General features: G+C 47.7%; 2 protein-coding genes across 5 annotated transcripts; one reads left to right on the top strand and one right to left on the bottom strand.

Annotated features, from left to right (window-relative positions):
• Positions 1–1,857: 1,857 nt before the first annotated feature.
• On the top strand, positions 1,858–9,603 carry ALKAL2 (ALK and LTK ligand 2). 2 transcript variants are annotated; one of them, XM_030844526.2, is made up of 5 exons: positions 1,858–2,137; positions 3,497–3,550; positions 3,636–3,716; positions 6,406–6,471; positions 9,020–9,603. In XM_030844526.2, the coding sequence occupies exons 1-4, from the start codon at positions 1,879–1,881 to the stop codon at positions 6,468–6,470; spliced, it is 459 nt and encodes a 152-aa protein (XP_030700386.2). In that variant the 5' UTR covers positions 1,858–1,878; the 3' UTR covers position 6,471; positions 9,020–9,603. The 2 variants fall into 2 exon arrangements, with proteins under 2 accessions (XP_030700386.2, XP_060165479.1); XM_060309496.1 differs by lacking the exon at positions 9,020–9,603 and adding an exon at positions 7,686–7,744.
• On the bottom strand, positions 9,425–25,494 carry ACP1 (acid phosphatase 1). Of its 3 annotated transcripts, none has more exons than XM_030844528.3 (6): positions 25,373–25,494; positions 20,989–21,062; positions 20,627–20,740; positions 14,324–14,385; positions 12,246–12,351; positions 9,425–12,087 (listed from the first exon to the last, which is right to left on the bottom strand). In XM_030844528.3, the coding sequence occupies exons 1-6, from the start codon at positions 25,413–25,415 to the stop codon at positions 12,010–12,012; spliced, it is 477 nt and encodes a 158-aa protein (XP_030700388.1). In that variant the 5' UTR covers positions 25,416–25,494; the 3' UTR covers positions 9,425–12,009. The 3 variants fall into 3 exon arrangements, 2 of the variants coding, with proteins under 2 accessions (XP_030700388.1, XP_030700387.1); XM_030844527.3 differs by lacking the exon at positions 20,627–20,740 and adding an exon at positions 20,788–20,901; XR_004036775.2 differs by lacking the exon at positions 9,425–12,087 and having other exon boundaries at positions 12,275–12,351; positions 20,627–20,901.
• Between the last annotated feature and the right edge of the window lie 65 nt (positions 25,495–25,559).

The following is a 25,559-nucleotide window of genomic DNA, read 5'->3' on the forward strand; positions in this document are numbered from 1 at the left end:
CTTTCTGAAAGAGTCGGGCCTGGAGGGAGGTGACCCGGGAGCGCTCCCGCGGGCGTTTCCGGGGAAAGGGAGCGAGAGAACCCGGGAGCGGGTGGGCGCTGACGGTCCAGAGCGCTGTCCTCGTGCGTGGGTCCGGGGGCTGGGGGCGTGGTGGCGGGGGAGGGGTGCTGCCGGTGTCCTGCCCGGCAGCTGTGCCCCGAGGTGCCCAGCCCTAACCCAGCCCCTGCCCTCCGGGCTGCCCGCCTAGGACGGGCCTCGGGCAAAGCGGACCTCGGCCCCAGAGTGGTCCCCAGCCTCGCCGGCAGATTCCCCCCAAAACGCACAGACTCCAGTTGACTTATTAAATGCCGAGGCAGTCAGGCAGCTCCTTTTTTAATAGCCCAAGATCTACATTTAGACAAAAACAGATCCGAGTTCCTGGTAAAGGCGTTTCTTCTCATCCTGTCACAAGTGACAGGAACGGAGGGAAATAGACTGAAGGAGAGAAGCGGGGGGTGAAGGGGAGGGACAAAGGGGAGGAGGAGAGAGATGGGATGAAGGGGGAAGAGGCAGGAGAGGGGAAATGGGGGAGGGGGGAGGGGAGAGGGGAGGGAGACCGACAGGGCGGTAGAGCTGGAGCAGAGAGGAAATGGGGGAGGTGGGGGGGATGCGGGAGGGGGGAAGTGGGGGAGCTGGGGGAGGAGACGGGGGAGACGCGGAGGGGGAGCTGGAGGGGGTGGGGAAAGGGGAGACAGACGGGATACGGAGACATGGGAGGAGTTGTTGGCGGGGGGGGGGGGTGTCTGACGAAGATCCGCGCGGGGATACGAACACTTCAGCGGCTTCTAATTAAAGCCCCGCGCCGGGCCCTCGGGGACCCTCCTGACGTCGGCGGCCGCGGGGATAAGAGGCGCCCCGAGGTCCGAGGCCGGACTCTGCCGGCGCGCACCCCAGGCAAGCGCGGGTTCCCAGCTCGGAGCTGCCGAGGCACCGCGTCCCCTTCCCCGCGCGTCCAGTGCGCTCCGCCGGCCCGGGCGCCGCCGGGCATGGAGTAGCGAGCGGGGCGCGCGGCTCTGGGGCGCGCGGACAGACGCCGGGACAGACGCCAGAGGACGCCCGCGGCTCCGGGGCGCGGGGACAGGTAACCCGGCCGGGCTCCTGCGCGCAGGTGGCCCCGCGGGCGGCGCCGGGCAGGTGTGGGCCGGGCCCCGTCACCGGGGGCCAAGGGTTTTCCAGAACCTGGCCCAGCAGGCGGCCGGGGCGAGGGTCCCGGCGCGGGAGCTCCTCGTGGGGGGTGGGGGGGGATCGGGGACAGCGGGAGGAGGGGGCGACCGCCACACAAAGGCGCTGCTGGAAACTTGAGCGCGGCCGCTCCCCGAGGGAGATGGGTGTGGGCCCGACCCTGCGAGCGGCCGCCGCCGCCCCGCTCGGCGTCTAAAGGGGACGGAAAGTTGTGGCGACGCGTTGAGCCGCGGGGCGCCGGCGATGCGCCATTTCCAGGAAAGTTCGGAGGCCGGCGGCGGGGGCGGGACGCGGGCGCAAGGCGGCCAGGGCCCGTGTCGCCCGCGCGCCGAGGGCGGGCGCACCCAAGGCTTGCTCTCAGCATCAGCGCGTGGGACCTCGGGGAGGGCGAGTCCTCGTGGACACCGCGGCCCAGCCTCCCGCCGCCGGGCCCCCGCCCGCCCTCCAGGCCCGGGACGGCGCGGGGCGTCCATCCACTGGGTTGGCGGGCGTCCTCTGGGTCCGCACGGCCGGGGCGCGCGGACCGAGGGGAGTGGCCTCTCCCGCCCTTCCCGCTCCCCCCGCCGACTGGCTGTCCGGGTCTCCCCGCACCCCTGTCCCTGCAGCGAGCCGAGCTCCGGGAGCGCGTCGGATCCGCCCAGCCTGGCCGAGCGCAGGATGCGCGGACCCGGGCGTCCTCTCCTCCTGGGGCTGCTGCTCGTGCTGGGGGCGGCGGGGCCCGGCCGGGGGATCGCGGAGACCCGGGAGGCCGCGGACAGGCAGACGCTGCTGCAACTCATCGTGGAGATCGTCCAGGAGCTCAGGAAGTACCACTCGGGGGAGTCCAAGAGGCTGCAGCTCTCGGGCCGGCAGGACTACACCCTGGGCCGCAGGGAGGTCTCGGACTACGGGGCTTACGCGGAGGAGCAGAGAGTGGGTGAGTGTCCCCGCCCGCGTGGCTGTGTAGACGGAGTGGACCGCTTCCCAAGGCCTCTCGGGTGTGTGCGGTGTTGACGGCGGGTCCGCCTGTCCTGTCTCAGGAGACGCTAGAAGAACTAGTACTTGCTTGAAAATAGAATTGTCTTTGAGAACACATACGTATTTTTAAAATATAAATACATTTTGACTGTTAAAAAAACTGGGAAATATGTTTTTTAGAGAAGGAAATAGGAATTCCATGAATGATGCCTGGCAGATAACATAACTATCCCTCATCCACTTCTAAGACATGTGAGTTGTTACCTAGGTCAGTAATTTCAGCATAGAACTGTCATCTGTTATTTTGGAAATGGAAATATTTTCAGCATAGCAGTTTCAACTGAGACAGAAATTCCCATTCCCCGCCCCCCCTCCCCATGGCAGAGCCTTCCCAGAGTGGCTGCCCCTTGGGAAATTACCAAGGAAAGCATGAAAGCTTTTAATGCTTTCATGACACAATTAGGTCAAATATGATAAGGTCAATTTTATATAGACTGACTAAAGCTAGTTGTAAATGAAGACTGACATTTAGGAGATGTCTAAACCTTGCAAGTAAGACTCTTATGGAAATGTTCCCTCTTCAGATGAGGAGAATTGGTGGTAGTGTGACCACGTGCCATCGCATTACTAGTGCAGAACAGGTGAGTGAAAATGAATCCAGATGACTGTAAAAAAAAAAAAAAAGCAAAAACAAGGCTGAAATCAGAAAGAACGTCAGTCAGGTTAGTTACCAACGCTAACTAGGCGCTGTGCCGGTACAGTCAGTCTTTCCCTGGGAATTGTACCTTTATCTCATCCAACCAGGTTAATGTCTGTTTCCATGCATTCACACCAGCCTTCATAACAAGTGGTTTTGACAGCAACTAACCCTTTTTCTAAATATATACCTAGAAGAATACATACCTATAGCAAATTTTTTGTTTGAAGTATGAGATCAGGTTTTCTTCCTAGAACTTTGAGAGGTGGTTGAATTTGATTCCCAAGCTCTTCAAGATGAAACTGTCTACGAGTGATTTATTCACTGGAAGATTACTGTCACATACACACCACACACACACCTTTCTTTGCCTATAACTTTACAGTCCCTGCCTCTATCCTAGTGGTGGAGACTGGGCATTAAGACCGGAGCTCGGAGAGCAGTTAATATGATTTGAGGAAAATGTGCCCTATCACCCGTCTTCACATCGTCACGTACTGCCATCACGGGGCTGCTGTGTTCAGGGCAGAATTTCCAGTAACTTTAAACATTCACTTCGGATCACATGAAAACATGCTCCTTTCAGGCAATTTAATAATTAACTTACTTTCCCTCAAACAGAAATTGTTCCTCGAGATCTAAGGATGAAAGACAAGTTTCTGAAACATCTGACAGGTAGGCTTTCCACGCATTACTTCGCCGCTCCCCAGCTCCTGGCATCCCGCAGCCCTCACAATCTGTTTCTTCTTCCACGTTCCAGGTCCTCTTTATTTCAGCCCAAAGTGCAGCAAACACTTCCACAGACTTTACCACAACACCCGAGACTGCACCATCCCCACCTGTAAGTGACCGCATCCAACTCGCTTTAGAAATGCCGGTACAGTGTAGACGAGGCTTCAGGCCCCTCCCTTCTGTAACCCAGGTTTGCTAATACTATACTCCCTGTTGACTGTACAGTCCGGGGCTGGGGTGAGTACACCACTTAAGATAACCGCAGGCAGCAGCAGCTAGTGCCAAACGGAACGTGGTTCACAGTCATTGGAATGAATCGGCTCTTGGAAGGGGCTGGGCTCCTCCATGCGCGCTCTCGAATTCTGGTCTGATGCCTGTCCTTGTATCCACTCAACTCTGACAGTGGAACAAATGTTCCAACTGAGTTGCCAAAATGACTACTGCAGGGTGTGAGGTAACTATGGTTGGCCCTGGGCCATCCCCACTGCCCTGGCCAGAGACTTTCTGTTTCCACCAGTAATTGTAACCCCATCACCCAGGAATTTTACTGGTACTTCAAACTCCTGCTCTTCTACTTGGCTTCCTCACTAATTCAGAAACGCAGGTGCCCTTTTCTGTCTGGCTCTCAGCTGTAACTTCCTGGTTCATCCACAACAAGTGCACTCATTCCCCCAAAAGTGCTTTCTTGTGCTCTTCACAAAACATACAATGATGACAAGTAACTTATTAGCTAGAGGGACATCTGCTAGAGCCCTACACCAACTTTTCTGTGTGTGTAGGGACCACAACTTGCCTTCCATTTAAGGCTCACAGGAGGGCAGTTGTACACGTAAGCCAGGTCTCCTAGGAGCTGCCTTCAGGACTGTCCGAAGGGGCAGCAGACCAGACCTGCCCGTCCTGCTCAAAACAGTAAGCCCCTGTCCACGAAGGGGAAGCTGCTGTGTGCAGGCAGCTGCACCCCTTTATGGAGCTCCTGTCTCGCACGTCCCCAAACATGGCAGGCAGACAGGGAGCGCCTTCAGGAGGGAGCTGACGTGGTCCCGCTCAAGGCTGCCACGGGGACAGTGGCACGAGTCAATGGGCGGCACCCGTGTCCCGGAAGCTCCAGGCTCACCCTCTCATCCAGGCCATGTGGACCTGGGACACCTCACCTCCCTCTTTCCTTCCTCTGAAATGGAATCACCTTCTGTTGGAGAATTACTAGCCTGCTTCTAGGGGTCAGAGAACCTTCTCATTTTGTTTCAATGTGTGTATATTTTTATATTAAGTCTTTTTTTACAATAATAGGATCAGATTCTAAATTTGAAAGTGACCCTTAGGGTCATTGCTTGAATCCTTTCATTCACGGACAAGGACACAGACAAGGCACTTAGGCTGCGTGTGCCCCATCGCAGGCGCCACCCACATTGCTGCCTCCTTTGCTGAGCGGGCCGCCACCAAGCTCCTAGTCACCCATAAGGTGAGGCGGTGGGACCAGGCCCGGTCAGAAATGCCCCTGGGCCTGGAAGCAGATCTGTGCCCTGGACAAGTGGCTGCTTGTGTGGGTCCCACCTCTCTCAGCCCATAAAGAGCTGCAGAGCCAACCTGACCACTTCTGTGCTGCTCAAGGCTGCATACGACAGTTCCCAGAATCCTGGCCGGTTAGACAGAAGGAACCACAGACCTTCTCACTCAAGGTGTGGTCCTGGGGTGAGCTCTCGGGAAGAGCAGGACTTGTGAGTCCACCACACCTGCTGAGAAAAGTCTGCACCTTAAGGGACCCCTGGTGGACATCAGGGTGGAGAACATGTGGCCCAGCGGGGTGGTGGTCGCCCTCAGGATCTCAGGGTGTGTGGCAAGTGCCAGTATCTCCTTTGAGCTCCTGCAGTCCGCCGCCTCCACGTGTGGTCTCTCTAGGAAAAGCACATCCTGAAAACACGGCACATCTGAAGAGCAGAAAAGCCCCCAGCTGCCACATAGTTGTTTCCTTTGAGCCCCAACTATCACGTCCTCTAGATGTTTAGCGGGTGTGTTTTTGGAAGGCCTAGGCGCTCGCCTAACAGACATGCCGTGCGTGTTTATCGCTGTCAGTTTACTCATTCACTCAGAATTTCAGCTAAGAGTCGAATTCTTCCATCTTTAAGTAGCATTTTGTGACTCTTGAGAAGTGAACTTCGTATTGAGGAATGCCTTTACGGGCGTGATTGCTGTGTCCTCTGAGGCAGCGCCTATGAGACTACTGAAACAGGAAACCATGCGAGACGCCTAGGAAAACCAGCCTGCGCTCAGAAATCAGCTCTTGCTTCCCTCCATTGTCCAGCCAGGTTTTTTGCTCTGGTACTTGGCTGTTGACCCACTGTCTTTCGAATTTCTGTGCAGAAGGCTTTGTGTTATGATTAACTCAAGAGGGGACTCGGCCCGCACGTGACCTAAAAGTTAAGTAACACAGGGCACGGGAAGACCAACTGTACTCTAGGAAGCAAAACGAAAGCTGTTTTAATGAGCCCAGCAGCTACTGCGAGAAGAAAACAGGCAGAGAGCAGCCGCGTGGGAGACTCTGCATCCCCACTTCCCACAGCCTCCCAGTTACATCATTTAGCTTCTGTCACGTGATGCTAAAGGCCCGAGGCACCATAAATTATTAAATCAACAACTTCGAGCCATGATTGCAGATGACAGTCTATGTATTGTTTCCAAGGAATTCAGAATATTTAAAGGAATGAATGGCTTTAGCAGTTGCTACGCTTGTTTAAAGTGAATGCAATTCATTTAAGTTGTTGAGGTAGCTGACGAGGGTCTGTGATTTATTTCCCTTGTAGACTATAAGAGATGCGCCCGGCTTCTTACTCGGCTGGCTGTCAGTCCGATGTGCATGGAGGGATAAGGTAAGCTGACAGCCCAGTCGCTGTGGCCCACACACCAAAGACTGGATGCATGTGGGACATGAAAAATTCATGGGAGTTTAGAGACAGTCATTCTTTGGGTAAAGTAGCCTTACTCTGAGTAAGGCTGACAGAACACTCAAAATAGCTCTAGGTACTGGTCAGCAGTAAACACACAGCACCCCAGGCAGCCACTGAGACCTGGTCGCAGGAGGACACGCTGGCCGAGCTCACATTAACCTGCACACAGCCCGCTGGCTACTGACTTCAGCGTGTGACATGGTGTGTATCTGCCCACCCACTTCTAGGCTTTCGTTCAAACATTCATAAATGAGTATATGACTAACCATATCCATGCGAATTTTAGCGACATATCTGGCAAATGTTTGCATTGAATTCTGTCATTATACCAATACACTTAAAAAGAACAGCTAAGAATAGGTATCCTCTTCAAATGTTTCTATCAAAGTTATTTTTTAAAAGCCTCTGATGGTAAAAATATAAACACACATTGAGTTTACGAGCTAAACTTTTTACCTTGGCCTCTTGAGGGCTGACGTGTAACACATAACACTAACCGTCAGCAAGAGTCAAGGGATGGGCTGAAAGGTTTTATTTTCCTGAGACAAATGCCATCGATTTCAGCCACAAACTGTAACTTCACAACTGGACACTAGCTGAGTGTCTTGTGTGCCAGGCACAGCCAGATGCTGGGTCTACCTTGCAGTCAGATGGCTGTCCCTTCGCCTCCTGTGAGCGGAGGAGGGGTGCTCACCGTGGCGAAGGCTGCGCTGAACAACGTCTGCGCAGATGCTCGGGGCCAGCCGGGCAGTGGGTGCTGCCCTGAGCTGCGTCCTTGGCGCTGCTTCTCCCCATCAGAAGTCCCACTAGCAAATGGGGGTTCAGTGAAACAAGCGGTTAGTGGAGGGCATCATCCCACACTTTCCCCAAGCTCACTGAAACTTGTATAACACTCTCCATGTGGGGCAAGTGAAAGCACAGCTTTTAATGCCAAAGCTGAGAGATTCCTCCACCTTCACTTCTCATCTGAATGCTGTCCAGTTTCTCTTCCACTGCCCACATGGCAAACAGAAAACTTCTTATTTTTAAAGCAATGAATGGATTCTTGTAAGTCTCCCAAAGCACCTGCCTGGGAAGATGAGAATGCTGTTTTCATTAAGCATTTCTTTATAGTTAAAGCATCACTATTTCCAAAGATGAACCAGGCACATCCTTGGAAAACCACCGCCATCTACTCACAAGTGGGGAGACCAGATGCCCAGCGTCCACATCCACCGAAGAACCGCTCAGGCCACAGGCTTCCTGTCTCTGTGCCTGCGAGCTAACCGCCTGCTTCCCCACAGCGGTTCCCCAAAGACTGCTCTCCTGCAGAGACAGCTCCCCGGAGCGAAAAGTCGCGAGTAGTGGTGCCCAGGAGCCTACGCTTCCGTGGAACTGCACCCGAGCGTGGACCTACCTCTGCACCGTCTCAGGACGGGCACACCAGGGCTTTCCCAACACAACACGGAGACCCACATCGCGCTGGCCACCGCCGTCGGTAACCATGTTCACTTTGGTCAAGAAGTGGGTAGTTTAAAATACAGATACTTCTGCTAAAATAATTTTGTAACGTTTAAAAAAAGATTAATTTCTTCCAACTCCAGAAGTTCTAAACTGCAGTAGCAAAGTCTTAACTGGCTGGTGACGACGCAGACAGTCAAGGGTTTCTGTGTACCCTGACGTCCCGGAGGGCAGAGCACACATCCTGCGTTAGCAGCAGGTTTTCCTTAAGTGGCGTAAGCTGCGTCCACATACGTTTCTTCCGCCGTCCTAACACGTGAAGATGTCACGACAAAGCTGCAGGGTAAGACTCCTCTTCCTACTCCAGACCAGAGCCTCAACTTCTTAAAGGCTCAGTCTGAAAGAAGTGGGTCTTTAGAGGGGTCCGAGCACAGGGACCCTCCACACTGTGGTCTCAGAGCAGAGCCCGAGCCCTTTGCTCCTTCTTGCTGAAACTCATGACCTGATCTCCTCGAGCCAAAGAGAAGCTGTAGCTTCGCAGCCATCCTCCCACACAGCAGGAGAGCCTCCCAAACACACCCCTCACTACCTGGACTTGGCGCTCCAGTAAGTTACAAGCCTGAGCCCTGGAATACTTTCAGAGAAGCGGAGTTTTGAGTAAGAAGTATCCAGCTCGCTCTACAAAATGCAGCCTATTCTGAGCAACCCAGGATCGCCCCACATCAGCGTGGACTGAACTACCGAGGACTTGGCGGCAGACGCATCAACACTGAGCACTGTTCTTCAGACCCTAGCAAGCATCTCTCTTCGTTTGTGATGATTTCCATCCCTTTAGCGCAGCAGGCCCGTGAGCACTGAGTTACTTCCCAGAATAAGATAGACACACATTTTGGCACACAGGGAAACATGCAGACTGCAATTCCTCACATCTATGCACAAATTATGTTACACGTAATTGAATGTATAGGTCTTCCAGAATCAATAAGCAACTGTGAATCATTCTCTGAACCCAAACGTGTTTGTTTCGCAGCGAGCAGAGCGCCGCGGACGAGCAGCGGCCCGGGACCGTGAGAAGTGCCTTGGAGACCAGCAGGGCAGAGCCCACTGCCTTCTGGACACGCCCCATGAACAGAGATTTATTTTTGCAGACAGCCTCTCCCATAATTCCTTCACCTTGAGATTTGTAGGTTGACACCGTCTGTGGGCACAGAGTCAGTAAATGGGTGTGCCCGACAGTAATGCTTGCCACCGGTCATTTTAGACAACAGGAGAGTGCTCCACGTTTGATGTGTCATGCTGTGAAACGGCAGAGAGAGAGCTCCTTTTCCTGATTAGGTGACGTCACAAATATTTCTTGAGAAGCATAAGCAGAATCAGCAGAATCTGAAACTATATTTTCATATAGCATATGGTATTATTTAATATTTTATTACTTTTACAATTAAATGCCCAGAGTATCATTTGGAATTGCATGAAAAATTTAAAAAATATAAATAAATAAAAAGAGACAGAAAAGAACTTCAGTTGTGGAGACATCGGAGTGTAAACCTGTGTACATGCTCAGGCTAATTTCATTTGTCCTTTGTATAATAAGTGTAAAATAGTATCTAGATACTGTGCAATATGTAGATACTGTAAATAAAACGCAAGTAATAAATGAAGTGTTTGTTATAATGAAGTCTTCAAAGTGACTCTTTACTCCTGAACAAGTTCATCGTTGGGAATTCATGATTTACAAATCTTTTGGAAAGATTGAAATACTGGCAGGATATCACAGGATATAAAAGGCATAAGTAAATAAAACGAGAAAGCTATGAATTCTTGTAAGGGACATTAGCATGTTTTAAAGGGAGTGGCACTATATACTGGCGACACATTTCTTAACGTACGTGATTTGGTAGCGAGTATTTCAAATAAGGTTGCATCCGTATTTCCTGTATGACTTTGTAATGGAAACGCTAAACTCCGTATTTCCTGTGTGACCTTGTAATGGAAGCGCTAAACTAAGAGGGACCTTAAGACTTCCAAAAAGCTCCAGATTTTTACAGGTAGATATATTTTGAACAAACCTGACTGGATCTAATTTTTCAGACAAGTGAATTCAGCAACGAGGTTTCCTGTTCACATGAGCCCTAGTCTGGATACCGCCTAAGGACAAAGTCAATTAGGAACCCTAGGATTTGTCTGAGGGTCTGTGTTTAAGACATGTGTGTAAATGTTAAAGAAAACAAACTAGAGAGATTTATTCATCAACATAAAGGAACAGAAAAGAGTAAGAAATTTCCTTACTTTGAGAGTATTAAGCAATTACTGAACGATTAGGGCACTAGGGTGTAATTTTTGAAGTGCTTTACTTTCCTGTTTCCTAGTTGCAGGTCGACTTTTTCCCTCAATTCTTTACTTTTTAAAGCTGCCATTATCAAATTCTCAATCCTCCCACGTTTCAGGATAAGCCCTCATGGAGCGATCCCGCAGGCCACCACACACACGCCTGGCCAGCCTTCTTGCCGCTGCCTCCCCGGTGTCCCTGAGTCTGCCGCCCCCGGTGGCCTGGTGGGAAAGACACCTTGCTCATCCCTCAGGCCCGAGTAAGCTCAGGACTGAAGGTCCCCCGTCTGAGGCCCCTGTGATACTGAGGACCAGAAGCCGTTCCTCTGAACTCTCCCTGCTTCTGAGCGACCGTCACTCAGACCGATCTGTGACCCAGAGTCCTCCCGGGACTTCGGGTCATCAACGATGAACTGGGGTGAAGACCGAGAGAAGAAAAGCTGTCCCTCATCTAGCCATCCACAGGGGTCTGCCTCGGGGTGCTGGCCCCAAGGAGAACCCACACTCCACTAAGGATGGGGCGCAGGCAAGGCTGCTGTGGCTGCAGGGCTGCCGGCTTCTCCCGTGAACAGATTACCTGCGTGGAAGCAACGTGCTTACTTAGGCACTTACGCTGCTTAGGGCGCTGCCCGGCACGGGGCAGACAGGCGCACATCGCGCATCATCCAAAAGGGACAGTGGAGGCAATGCTTTCTGATTCTTCCCCACCTGTCAGTAGAAAAACAGGCAGACACCAGACTTGTACTTAGCTGTAATTTTGTAATTTCCCCAGTTTATTTGAAAACAATCTTTTCTGACATATATTCATATGAATTTTAGATCAGTTATCTCCAAGTGCACAGAAATTACCTATATTTGCCTATAAACTAAGCACTGATAAAAGAATACTTAACATATCAATATTTAAGCATTCCAACATAAAAGGACTTTTTTCCCACTTATTTTTTCCCACCTAAGCTGATCTATATTTGACATTCAGGTTAATCACATGCATGTAAAGCAGACGTGGTCCCCACACTGACCCTAAGGTAAACCAGCACACAAGTGTCCTTCTTCCCGGACATAATTACATTTCCAGAGGCAAAGTGGTTCAAACAGGAACACATAAGGTGACTTCCTTATGAAATCAACTAGACAGACACAAACTAAGGAGTGAAGGTGCTGAAGACGAGTCACGCAAATCTTCCTCCTTCCTGTCCTGTCAATGCACAAGTGTGCACTGTGCCTGTGTGTGAACACTTCTCGCCAACATCACTGGACACCAGGCCCTGGCATCAAGAGGGAGTGCAGGGCAGGGGCCCCGTCCACACAGAGGGAAGAGGTAGTGCAGATTCCTGGAAGTGCCGATGGCTCAGATGCTGCCGAGCCTTACAGTGATGCTTTACTTCATTGTGTTCTATTTTGCTGCTCTGCGATTTTCTTTGTTCCACTATCTTTGTAACTGGGGCAAAGTGGGAGGTTCAACTAGTCTAAGAACACTTACCCCATAAACTGGCTGAATCAAAATTTTTTATTTATTCGTCCACCAAACGCACAACTGGTTTCCATCTACAATTATTTTTAAGGTAAGAAACAGTGAGTCAACTGAGAAAAGGGCTGTGGCCTTGGCTAGGGAATGGCGACACTGTGACACCTGACTGAGAATGCGGGCCTGTGGGAACGAGCCTGGGCCGCAGCAGGGCTGGACCCGGGTCAGCGAACCTTCTCCAGGAAGGCTCTGCAGCACCGCACACACTGCTGGTAGACGGTCTCAAAGTCAGCTTCATTACCCTGAAAAGACAGGGAAAAGGAAGAGTAACGAAGCCTGCGTAAGGAAAAGGCCCTTCAGGAGTCTGCCTCCGACTCCCAACGTGAGGGCACACAGACAGGCTGGTGTTTACGTTATCCCTACCCGTGAACCGCAGGATGGAAGTGAGAACCATACTTACATAATAAGGGTCTTCAATGATGAGCTTTTTCTGTGGATCGTAGCTCCCAAGTAGTTCAATTCTCGCTCTGCAGTTTTTAACTTGATTACTTTTCCTATTCAAATCTCTGTAAAATTGAAACATGAACTCAGTCTTCTGATCTATGGTTTCAAGTTAAACTGGGACGTCTGCTAGGGTTTTATGAAGCGCCTATATCAAAATCCAGCAAAAGTGACCTGATTTAAAGAGGAAATCGAACACTCGGCAGCTCTGCACGGCCCTCCCTGGGGCTGCAGTCTGGGGCTCTGTGTCTCAGGCAAGGGAGCTCGCAACAGCAGGGGATTTACACGAAACGTACAGCTTTGAGCCAGACAATAATCAGCATTCTCCTGACAAGGTGACAGAGTGGAACGCAAAACGCCGTGAGAACCAAGTCCCAGAGGGCGGGAGGTTCCACGCTAAGGTGTCCTGACGGTGGTCCTTGCACCCACTCCACGCGCCCATCTCCCACCTCAGCTTTCCCACTGAGCTTCGTGTGCACTGTTCCTGCATTTGGTTACCAAATCTCTATGGGGGACAACAGAGTCTAACGGGAAACCCGCGAGGCCTCAGAGCACAGACCCTCCCCAGGAAGCCACCGAGGCTGAAACGTGAAGGGCAGGTGGGAGCAGGGGTGGCTCGGGCTGCACCACCAAGTGCCAACCACGTCTGGACATTTCATTAGTAGACAGGGTGCCACACAGAGTTCTCTAACAAGACACTGTTGATGATACTGATGAGCTATTCTGTAACTGAGAAAAATGTGGACAAAACAAAACTAACAAGTGAAAAACAAAAATAGAAAATCTATGTATTTTAACGCAGTTCGTGATTAATGAAAACCTAGGTAAGCCTGTTGCATCCGTACCTGTCCACCCTACAACAGTGACTAAAGGAAAGAGTTTCTGTTAATCAAACACACGCAACATTTACGGGTTAGCAGGGAAGCAAGGCAGTGTGGTCCTGCGCTCACACCGCGGGCTCGTCTCTGTCCTTTCGGTGAGGGCAGACACCAAGGGCCCTGCAGGCGCACTGCTGAGGCATCTCACTCAGCAAGACCTACTGTGTGACAGGCAGCACGGTGCCCGTCTTGCAACTGGTGCATGGTCTGCTCATACATTCCCTTTGGTCACTTAGCCCGAGTCTGCCTCTATATTTGTAAAATACATCGTATTCATTTATCTTTGCATGGTCACATTGTATCATATTGTTTGTTAGGTTTAATTTGAATACATGAAGCCCATAATACATGTAAGCCCACCTCAGACTTCAGGAGGAGAGGCCCAGGAAAACGCTCTCATCATTGGTTACCAGTGCCTGGCTGAAGAAATGCCACACCAAGCTCCTTGTTGCCCAGATCCATGTCCCCTGAGGTCAAACGCACAAGTGAGGCGATAGGGCACGGTGGTGAGTGTGACTCATGCCTCACAGAGCCTAGGCTAAAATTCCAACACACCCACCACTGAATCTGTGACCTTGGGCAAGTAACGTAACCTCTCTGTGCCTCGAATTCCTCTCTGATAAGACGGAGCAACAGTGCAAACCTTCAGAGGAAGGGCTTTGGCGTACACAGCACAGGATACGCACCAGTCTTAGCCATTTTTACCTAATACCTTAATCTGACAGTTTTTGTTTTTTAAATTGATTAAGGCAATCAACAATTTAAATGAACTAAAACGACTTCTTTTTTGTTAGTCTTTTTTTGGGGGTTGCTGTGAGGCAGCTGTAAGGGGGAATAAGATGAGAAACACAATACAACACCATGCTGGCCATGATTCATTACAGCAATAACAAACTCATTCTCCTGCAAAACAAAGCATCACCTTATATATCAGACTTTTCCTCACCAAAGGGTGTGTCTAAGTGTAAACAGATCTATGAGACTTCAATTCTAAATTATTCCCTGGATTTCTTACTATTCTAAATAAGTACTTCCACATGTTGTGACCATCATTATATATTACAAGTTTAAGGTACTAGAAAAGTCATTTTGGACAACAAACTGCCTAGCCTATTACTGAACCGAGTTGAAGAGAAATAACCTTTAAAAATACGATTACCTCAGGTTGCTTTCATCCATACATAGTATATAATCAAAAGTGGCAAAGTCTTCTTTGGTAACCTAAAAGTAAATGAGAAGTGAAAACATAATGTTTACGTTTAGACCAATCAAGCCTAGAGGATCCAAAACAGAACCTTAAAAAAAAAAAAAAAAAAGGCTATACTTGAATCTGCTACTCACTTATTAAGTTATAAATCAATTAAGGTACTTTAAACAGTTAACCTGATTTCCTAAAATTGTATTGCAAATAAATTTTATTTTATACAGTTCCCTAGAATAATCATAAATAGTATAATATGTGGATGCAAAGTTTATACTTCATCTTCGACTTCTTAGAAACAAAGTATAATTCAGTTAACTTAATAAAATGTTCCGTGTCTGAGCCCTATTTTTCATTCCCAAAGTACTCATCCTCAGCCCCAGTGACATGGAGCAACTGCAGCACTGGCGGCTGTCCTCGTGGGGCTTCCCTCCTACGCAGGGTGGGCAGCTCTCAGGAGTGACAATGCCTCACAGAAAAATAAAGCAGAGAAGAGGGCAGAGAGGAAGACAACATTTGAGGTAGAGGGTGGTCAGGCTCACAAGAAAGAAACACATGAGGAACTGAATCTCTGGATCTTCTCTATTCTGACTAAATATCCGTAACTTGGACATGACACAGAAGAGAGCGCCACTCAGCACTGTTACTAATTCTCACCCGAACTGTGCACTGTTTTCTGACATAATTCATAAACATGAGCTCACTAAAATATAAACAAAAACTCTCTTATGATTTTTATTAGTATAAGTAATAACAGAATAAGAAAGGAACAACTATATTCAATTTTAATAACCTATAAGGGAAAAGAATCGGAAAAAGAATATATATATATATATATATATATATATATATATATATATAAAAAACTGAATCACTCTGCTGTACACCTGAAACTAACACAGCATTGTAAATTAACTATACTTCAATTAAAAAAATGGTAGGCAGGTGGGAAGGAAGGAAGGGAAACATGCCGTAATCAAGGATGGAAATAATTTCTAAGAATGCTTTCAATACTCATCTTCATCACTAAAAAAATCCTCTAAAATATAGTGGCACAATGAAACTACAAAGATTTTGAATACCTGGTTAAACAGAGTAGTGACACTCTACTATAATCAGTGCTGCAGAAGAACCAGAAATATACTCACTATTCTGTTAAAAATAATAAATTTTGGCTCTTAGTATGCACTTGCATTAATTTTTAGTGTAGCACATTAATAAAGTACTGGGACCAAATTTTGCTAACATTCCCAAGGTACTAGCTTATTTTAAAATCTATTAGAACAAATATTACAAGTTATTTCCCCAAATTAGTTGTCTGAGAAATGTCCTGAGATTAAATATTAAACATTGTTTTTAATTTTGGAATGACTGCGATTGCAGATCCTAAGAAAGACTTAGTAACTGACAGCTACATGGAGCTACATGATGTTTAGATGTTAAAATGACTGTGGAAGAGGAACAGCTATAATTAACATCTTATAAAGAATGCATGGTAAAGGATTTCCGCTTGCAGCTATAAATGAAATAGCTTGTGGCAAAACAACCCTATTGCCAGAAAAAAAGTAGAAAACGCCCATCAAAACTAAACACTTCTGCACAATCATTAACGTGCTCCCATGACAGCCAGGCTCAGAAAGGCCAAAATCCCAACTGCGTGCACAGGACCAGGTATACAAATTGGCGGGCCCTCTGCTGCTACAGATAAGCCTGGCTACCTGCGAGGGCTGACCGGCCACAAAGGGCAGCTGGCGTCTTGCCCCCGCCCTCAAGAGGACTTGCTGATCCTGGGCCCTGGCTAGAGCTCGGAAGAGAGATCTCAAACTTCCTGGATGCAGAAATTTTTAACTCTTAAAATTATTTAGGCCTTCCGTCTAAACAACTTGTTACTTAGGGTTTTATCTATTGTACCAATATTCACCAAAGCTATTAAAAGTGAAATTTTTATAACACTTATTATTCACTTAAAAATAATAAAAATTCATTACCTGTTATTATAACATTTTTATAAATGAAAAACAGCTCTATTTTCCACACTCAAACTTAGGGAGGAGAGTGGCACTGTTTTACATTTTTGCAAATCTCTTTAACGTCTGCTTACTCAAGGCAGACGGTTCTCTTCTGTGCTTCTGCATTTGATCTGCTGAAATATGCAAAACCAGCCTCACACAAGTAAGTAGCTTAAAAGCAGTATTTTAACAGCCATTGTGTAACTGTGGATATTCTCTGATGCAACGCCAAAGCTCATTAGCGGTGGTTTCTTACAGGTTATTTGCAATGCAGAACATGAAAACATACGAGCAAACTTTTCCTACTCTGTCCAAGCTCACTGGTTATGGTTAGTCTGAGCCTTTGAATGGATCCCTGACTCACACATTTTGACCTCACGGGCCTAGGGGTCCCTGGAACCCACTTTGGGGACTGTGCTTTAGACTCTCACAGGAGGGGCTGTTAGCAACGTCTGAGGACGTCGTGATTGTCACGATGGGGGATGAAAGGGGTGCTCAGCATCGCGTGGGTCAAACCACCCGGCCTCCCAGGTCACGAGAAGCCTGGGCAGAAGGCCGCTGATGGAAGGCAGGAGCACCAAAGGGCCAGTGGGCAACCTCACCGGATGGAGATGCCGGAGGTGAAGCAGACACCACACGTCTTCTCCTCAGAGCATCTGCCAAGTTCCTAAACTATTCAGAGGAAGAAGCCAAGAGAACAAGTGGAAGGCCGCACGCAGCAGACTCAGTGGGGAGGGAAGAACTACTTCAGAGGCTGCTAAACAGGAACAGCCCTGTGTGCTGAACGCCTCCCCGGCTGGGGGGCTCCTGGAAGTTCACCGGAGAGGGGCCCGTCCAGCACAGCCCGAGCCCCGCGAGGCAGGCCCAGAAACCAGTCAGCTCCAAACCAATCCCTGCCCCACCAAAGCGGAGCCACCTGGGGGCGAAGGCCCTTCACCCAAAGCTTCTACGTTGTCTACACATCATGCTCCGCATATAATCCAAACTAGCAAGCATGCCGAGCAATACAACAAAGAGGAAAAGAAAGACGAGCAGACTCGCAGATGACCCAGGTAGCGGGCTTTGTGTAAAATAACTGTGGTCGAGTTGTTCACGAACATACAGGGCAAGACGCAGAATTTCACCAGAGCTGGAGTCAATTTAAAGATCAAATAAAACTTAAAGAATTAAATAAAGTAACAGACACTAAATAGTCAATAAATAGAGGCTTATGGACTGTTTGAAAACAGAAAGATTTGTACATCACAAAACAGGTCAGGAGGAAAATCTCAGACTGAAAAACAGAGTGAAAAAAAGGATGGAGAAAGTAGAAAAAGCACAAGAAATTTATGTTCAAAATACATTTAGGCTGAATCTCAGAAGAATGAGGGGAAGAAAAGTAGACAAAGATAACAGCCCAGAATCTTCTAGCACTGATGAAAACCATCAAGACACAAATTCAGGAAGTGAATCTGACCACATAAAACTGCTGGTAACTACACACCAAAGAAAAGCTAAAGACAGCAGAAGAAAACGACAGCAACTGCAGGAAGCAACCAAAGGACAATGCATTAGATGAATCCTTCCAAACAGTTAAGGTAGAAATACCATCATTGTTTGACAAAAGTTTTTTAACCGAAGAGAAAAGAAACATTAGCCAACTTGTTTTATGAGGCTGCTCGACCCTGACACAGTGTGTGATGCCAGGTGTGTATCCAACCCAACAGAACTGCACACATACAAAAATATTCAGTGGACTCAGCCCCAAACTAGAAACAACCGAGTGTTCATCAAGAGTGGAACTGATAATAAACTGTAGCCTAACTGTAAAATGATACTGAGTCCACAAATGAGGATGACTAAGCTTTGCTATGAGCAACAATACGGAGAATCTCACAAAGGAAAAGCTGACAGAAGTATACACACTATAGGATTCCACTGCCATAAAGCGGAAAAGGTAGACGGCATTTTGAGTGGTGACCTCTGGAGTAGAGGGAGTAGAGCTGGTCGTGCCATAAGATGCACTGAGCACCCTGACATCTGTGCATATGTCACATAAAGTTTACTGGAAAGGGAAAGAATGTATGATAAAGTAAACATCCCCACAGAACTAACCGGATGTGAGAGTTCACATACTCCAGAGAAATGGTTACATGCGCTAAAAAGAAAAAAGTACCCTGAATGTATTCTGTCTATAAAACCCAGGTTTAATCGAAATATTAGAATAGTTCTCATACAAATTGTGACACTCACTAAAGAGGAAATCTGTAAACATTAGAAAATGCTAAAAAATAACAAAGATCTGACGTGATACTGACATATCCTACTAGGACTTGCACATTTTAAAAAAAATCATTGCTGAGAAAATTTTCTTAAAAGCAACAAAAGAAAAAATAGGTCATGTGGAAGTACTACTTCTAAAACTGGTAATAATTTCATAAGCAGTAACTTTCTAGCTTTGTTTTTTTAAGGCATGTGTATTTAAAATATTTCATTTGTACCCACTTTTATTATAAACTTAGTGTATGAAAAATAATCTGATCTTAAAAGCAGAAAACATGGAAGTATGATTGCTCATAATTCTGAAGGTCTACTCAAAATAAATCTACATTATTTAAAAAACAAAATAGAAACTGGCAAGGTATGTACAACCCTGAAGAGACTAGAATGGACAAATGATATAAAAAATGTTTAATCTCCAATGAAAATTCCACTTAAGAAAGGGTCCTTAAAATAGTTAATTTAAATAGTAAATTGTTAACATGCAGAGTCAACTGATGTAGCCAGAAACTAGTTCACAGATCTCAGTTATCTAAGTCAAAAATAATGTATGCATTACTAATTTCTGAGGCATTATTAACATATTAAAAGTGTTTCTATAGTAATTTTGTTTTGTGAATTTTCTGGCTCACACCTCAACAAATAAACCTGTAATTAAACCCAAGTCCTACCACTTTGCAGCTGCATAACCTTCAATAAGTCATTTATTTTCTCTCCAGAACTGTTTCCTGACCTGCAAAATGTGTTTACCAACCACTCCTTTCCGTAATTGATAAAATTTGAGAACGACCAAAATTTAAAATACGATGTTATATGGCAAAGCAATCTGCAAAGTTTTAAATAGAGACAAAATTTAGTATAACAACGACTAAGGAATCTTTATCCAGTCTTACAAAAAGTTCTGATCCGAGCACTAATCCTAAATTATAGTTCTCATGCTGCCATCCACACTTACAAACATGCAATGTATCTGACAACTGATTTTCACAATATTTGGCTTCTCACTCTGAAGGCCTCAAAAGCTCATGTGACACTAAGCCATGACCCTCCTTGGCCTACAGAGCCTACATTTTGTCAGGATGGATACAAAAGGAAGGCAGCAGATTTTAGCGAGGTTTTTAAAGAATCCAATTGATTTGGATTTAGAACAACACGCTAGTCAGAAACGAAGCGTGTTTCTGTAGCAGCTGGTCCCCGTGGTTACAGAAGGTGCCGGCACGAGCACCCACAGCAGCTCCTAGACTGGGAGGGACTGGACGGGCCGCCTACGGACCCCGACGTCTCACCACGAATGCTGCCATGAAAACCTCAGAACCCCCCTTCCGGGCTTCCACGGGAGTCTAGAACCCTGTAGCCCAATAACGTGCCCACCAGACCAAGTGGCTATTTAAATGAGTTACAATTTAAAATGCAGCCTCCATTACACTGGCCATATCTCAAAAGTGCAAGAGCACATCCAGCTGGCGGCTTCCACCCTGCAGAGCAGATAAGGCACACCAACCTCCTCGCAGGACGTTCTGCTGGGCCGCATTCCAGAACCAAAACCCAGAAGTACTACTGCTGGTGTGCAGGCTATGCACCCATGATAATATCAGCGCTATCCGGTACTTCTAAGGCACTCCACAGTTGGCAATATGTTTCTGTATTTACAACCGAAATTTATTCTAACAACGACCTAGTAATGGAAGCAGACTAAGTCACCAGGGCTTAAAAGTTTAAAGACCTCACGCACAGAAAAAAGGGCGATGCCAGCTCAGGTCTGCCAGCTCTTAGCCAGGGCTCTCTCGACCATGCATTTTAACAAGTCAATTCCAAGACCATGCAAACCTTTCAGAACTGTGGAACCAGAATGGGTGTATTGTGGCTGGTTAGGCCGACCCTAAATAAAGAGACTCAAATAAACGCACTCATTATACATAAGTCTGGTTAAGCCTCTCACAACCGCTCAGGTTACGGGATCAACGTATTAGAAATTAAACGAGGTCTCTTCTACCTGTCTTGCTTTATGGACTGTGTTAATGCCATGATTTCTCAGGCAGCTCACAGCTCTCGGATCTGGCGACCGGCCCACGTTCCAGTCAGAAACAGCGCCACTGTCAATGACCCACTGCAACACAAAACACACAAGTGCACCTTCAAGGTCAAGTACGGTACCTGCCGGGCAACGTGACTCATGGGGACACCATGCTTCTTCATGCAAGCCTGCCCTCGATAATCAGGAGGGTTTCCTAGTTCATACGTGGACGTTGCTGCACTGTCTATCCTCCACTGCAGGAGAAAAAAAGAATTTTTTTCACAATTTTCTGCCCCAAAGCCACTCAGGTTGTCCTCTTTAAGGTTGTGAACAGTACTTACAGTATCTGAAATGTTTTGATCAGTTACAAGTTTCCTGAAAACTGCTTCTGCGATGGGTGATCGACAGATGTTACCTTAAAAAAAAGCAGGGGGCAGAGTGAGCATGTGATGTGAGGGAAGCAAGGTACTCTTCTCTGAGGTGACCGTCCTGCCAGCACGTGGCAGAACCTGGGGGAACAGCTGACCCAACCCTGCTCAATGATTTCACACCAACTGTCCAAGTACTCAAAGTACAAATGACAAAGACATCCGAAATCAGAACAGTCATGACCAAAATCATCGTTTTTCAGGTTTGCTACCACTGACCCAGAAGCGAGTCGTGAAATCAACAAAGTGGGTCGCAACCAGCCTATTTTAAAATGAAATACAACAGAATAGAGTTTAAAATATGCATTTTCAAGTATACTGCACATAATAAAGATGACTATTGTTTCATAAAATATACAAGCAAATGTATTTGGGCCTAAGAGTAGTTCCACACAGACTTCTACCGCAGGACCTGTGCGGAGGGAGCCCTTGCTTGAGTGCTGTGGACCCAAAAGTCAGCCAGCTGGGGTAGGGATGGTCCTCCAGGCTGTCCAGTCTGCCCAGAACTTACAGCAGCTGCAAGTTCACAGATCCCCAGTTCACCCTCACTTCAAACCAGCTGAACCTTACAGGTTCAATATTTCTCCAGAAGGACTGCAGAATTCAGGAAAATGCTATACTTATGATTATAGTTTTATTATCACAAAAAGATACAAAGCAGAACCAGCCAAAGTCAGAGAGCACAGCAAAGATTCTGGAAAGTTCCAAATCGGAAACTTTCTGGTCCTTGGGGACGTGTCACATTCCCGTCACCCATGTGTGACAGTACTCAGAGTACTGCCAATCCAGGACGCCTCCCAGAGCTCCAGTGCCAAGGATTTATTGGGGTTTCATAAATAAGCCCAACTGATTGAATTACTGGCCTGTGGTTGAACTCAATGTCCAGCCCCTTCCCCTGCCACGTGTGGCTCGCAGCCTCCACCCGAGTTACCTCCTCAGCATAAGCTGTGTAGGGTCATCCCTGAATCACAAAACACTCCTATCACTCCAAGGGAATTCCAAGGGGTTTGAAGGTTACCTCCCAGCAGCCAGGACAGAGGCAAGACCTCTCATTAAATGGGGTCAAATTCCTTACTACACAGGGGAAGAAAGATAAAAGACAGAAAATCTTCCCTCAAAATATTTCTACCACATGCTAAGCAATGTATTTATGGGAGATACGGAATTAGCTATAATAAAAACAAGAAAACAAATGCTGATAGACAAGCAATATACTACAGGAGCACGGGAAAATATTCTAAAAAGCATAAAGAATAAGAAAGTTTCTTATGAGAAAAAAAGAACAATTAGGGCTGGTCTTTAAAGGATGAAGAGTATTTAAATACTGGTTAATTGCAGGAAAAAGGTAACCTGACACCACTATGCTCTCTCTCATCTCCCAGTTTGCTGGCTGGGACACAATTAACAGCACACATTCTTTAGACCTTTAAAACATCAAACACTTAATAATCTTGCCAAAATAAGAAGTTCCGTTCTTTTCTGCTATTACCCTTACCGATGGTATACATCTGACACTTCCCTGCACTTCAGTCTGAAACAGGTCCAAATAAACGCTTTGAAGGAATAAAACTTTTATGTTTCAGAAGTGTACTGTTGTTACTGTCCTGCATACAGGCTACCAAGTGAAATGGCAAACAGCAACCTCAAATACCCCAGAACTCCACGTCTCACCCCCTCCACCGGCAAAGCTCTGGTTCAACACACAAACTCTCTGAATTGTGGGTCTCCCTCCTGTGGCCCTCACCCCTTCTCAGTCCAATCTCAACACAACAGCTGAAGGCTTCTTTTTAAACTTCCCACCTCTGCTCAAAACCCTCCAATGGCTTAACTCGCTCAGTGAGCCCAAGTCCTCACACGGCCTCACCAGATCTGTCCACCGCAGAACCTAAATGTGGGTCTGAAAACTAGGGCTCAGGACCCACCAGCTTTGTATATAGTTCTCAAAGCTAAAAATAATTTTTTTACATTTTTAAACAGTTGAAAAATACTCAGAATATCTTGAGAATATTCCATAGAATTCAAATCCCCGTGTCCACACACAATGGCAGCCCAGCATAATCACTCATGTACTGGCTAGGGCTGCTTTTGCACTGCACCTTTGGCATGGCCTACAGAGCACAAAGTATTTGTTCTCTGGCTCTTTACATGAAGAGTTTGCAGACTCCTGCCCCAGAACACTCACTGTATGTCAGGAAGTAACTTCTCCCCTATGCACCAAGAACAGTACTGCTTCTGTATCCACTGGGACCTGAGAAAACAGCCACATTAGCTCTGAGTCCTCAGGTACAGAGGAGTGTCTGACTGAGAAGGTACTAGGTCACCAGGCCCAGAACGTCAGCTTCCCAGCCGTCTCTTGGACATGGCCAGCACCCTCACTTCAAAGTCTTTCACCTGCCTTGCTCTGGGCCCAGAGTGCTTTTCCAAAATACCCTCCACTTGCTTCCTCACCTCCGTCAAGTCTTTGCTCAGATGTCACCTTCTCGGTAAGCCCTCCCCTGAACAGCCTACTTACAGTGGCACTCTCCTTCTCTCCCCCTTTCCTGCCTTACTGTCCTAACCAAATCCTTGATTGTTGATGATGGAATGTGAGCTCTAGAGGCGCAGGGATTTTTGTCTGTTTCCCTCACCACTATATCCCTAGCACTCAGAACAGTGCCTGGTCCCGTGGCGGTTGCTTTAAAAAAAAAAAAGTACTGAAGATAAATACTTACAAGCAGACATCTCCCATTCAGAGCCACCATAGTGCATTATGTCAGCCTAATCAACAATACTAAGTGAAATAAACAAGGCAATGGAATCCTATTAGATGCCCAACCTGAGCTGAACTTCCCTTTAAAAAACTGTGTTGAAGCCATCAGTCAGCCTTCAGTGGAGAGCTTAAAACTCAAATGATGCCTACTGTCAAAGTGAAACAAGGAGGCCTTTTACTTTTCCCCTCATAGAAATTCAATTCTGCAAATACCTAGTATGCATCATATTTTGTCCTAAAGCTGGAAATACAAAGAAAAATAAGCCACAGTTATTGCCTTCAAGAGGGCTAATCTAGCTATAATCTCAGGAGGCTATCAAGTTAATTATAATAAAATCTGTGTGAAGAAAGGTGTCTATAAAGGGTCATGGGAACAACTACCTCTACCTAGACGATCTGGAAAAAGTAAAGAAGGGAATACTTGGGTCTGCCCTTTTAGAAAGGCTTTCCAGGCAAAATGCAAAATGGGTTCCCAGAAAGAAGCACACAACGGAAGGCACACTGAGCATCTGAAGTCCTGGGGAACAGGGAGTCCCCAGGGTGTGTGGGTAGGAAACGGTAAACGGGGTAAAGTGGGAAACGCTGAGCACACTTCTGTGGCCTTCTTTAAGGGTGCACCTAAAGAGGAGTGGAAGGAAGTGCAGGAAATGCAGACTCATCAGAAGGTTTTAAGTCACTGGACTATTGACCATATAGGCCGTCCTCTCTGGGGAATTAAGGCGATGGGGTGGAAGCACTGAGGTGCCCTATCAAAGGAAAAATCCTGAAAGCTAAAGGGAAAGTGAGCTCTATTTTAAGTAAGGGAGGCTCACTGTTGAAGTCCTAAAAATGAAAATAATTCTGAGCTGGAAGTTACCTGAAGAATTAAAAATAAAATACCTTCATTTTCATGTAGAGGAATATTGGCACATGGGGCTGTTACATAGCGACCCAGGGAATCAGATCTCCCTGGTTTGGCTTTTACAACCAAGAAATCCTAAACCTTTGCCCTTCCCCTGCCTTTAGGTCAGATCCATTTGTGAGCATGGGCCGAGGCAACATGCCAGCAAACCAGTGTTGTCATGGGTTTCGGCGCATCAGGAGGCCCTTAAAGGACAGATCAGCCCAGTGGCCTCGAGTCTGTCTGATGAAGGGGAAAAAGGGATTCTAGGCAAGTGCAATGCCAGGAACCCTGGCTTGGAGTACAGGTGCTGCAGGTGAGACGGGAACCGGGCTTGGAGAAAGGACTGTACAGAAGCTAGAGGTCCAGGCTTGCAGAGAGGGCTTCGGCAGGTGACAGGGGATCCGACTCCGAGACAGGACTGAACAGGAGACCCCGCTTGGAGAGAGAACCGGGCACGTCAAGGACACCCCGCCTGCAGAGCTGCCCAGGCAACGGCGCCGACCCATGCCACCCTCGGGTCTCCCCTCTCCGGCCTCCTCCGCATCACCGTTCCTGGTCCAGCGGCGCGGTCCAGCGGCGCAGCCCAGCGGCGCAGCCCAGAGCGCACGAAGCCCTTCCCAGCCCTCCAGGAAAGTCAAAGTGGGGCTAGATCAGCGCTGTCTCACCCAGACACACGAACAGCACTGACTTGGTCGCCTGTTCGGCCATCTTCCCGCGCTCAGAGAGGCGCCCACTAATCACGTAGGCACGTTTCTGGCGCGGCGCATGCGCGCCCGCGCAGTCCTGCCCCGGCCCCACCCGGAGCGAGAGTGCAGTCTCGCGCTTGCGCAGTCTGGCCCCAGAGCCTCCCGC

The sequence above is a fragment of the Globicephala melas genome, chromosome 12 (genome assembly GCF_963455315.2).
Source record: "Globicephala melas chromosome 12, mGloMel1.2, whole genome shotgun sequence".
Lineage (NCBI taxonomy): Eukaryota > Metazoa > Chordata > Mammalia > Artiodactyla > Delphinidae > Globicephala > Globicephala melas.

Excerpts from the sequence above, each read along its gene's own strand:
- ALKAL2 (XM_030844526.2), top strand. The coding sequence starts at position 1,879 with ATGCGCGGACCCGGGCGTCCTCTCCTCCTGGGGCTGCTGCTCGTGCTG. Across the intron at positions 2,138-3,496 it reads CGCGGAGGAGCAGAGAGTGG|AAATTGTTCCTCGAGATCTA; the intron begins GTGAGTGTCCCC and ends TCCCTCAAACAG. Across the intron at positions 3,717-6,405 it reads AGACTGCACCATCCCCACCT|ACTATAAGAGATGCGCCCGG; the intron begins GTAAGTGACCGC and ends TTTCCCTTGTAG.
- ACP1 (XM_030844528.3), bottom strand. The coding sequence starts at position 25,415 with ATGGCCGAACAGGCGACCAAGTCAGTGCTGTTCGTGTGTCTGG. Across the intron at positions 14,386-20,626 it reads CAGTCCATAAAGCAAGACAG|GTTACCAAAGAAGACTTTGC; the intron begins GTAGAAGAGACC and ends ATTTACTTTTAG. Across the intron at positions 12,352-14,323 it reads ATGGATGAAAGCAACCTGAG|AGATTTGAATAGGAAAAGTA; the intron begins GTAATCGTATTT and ends TCAATTTTACAG.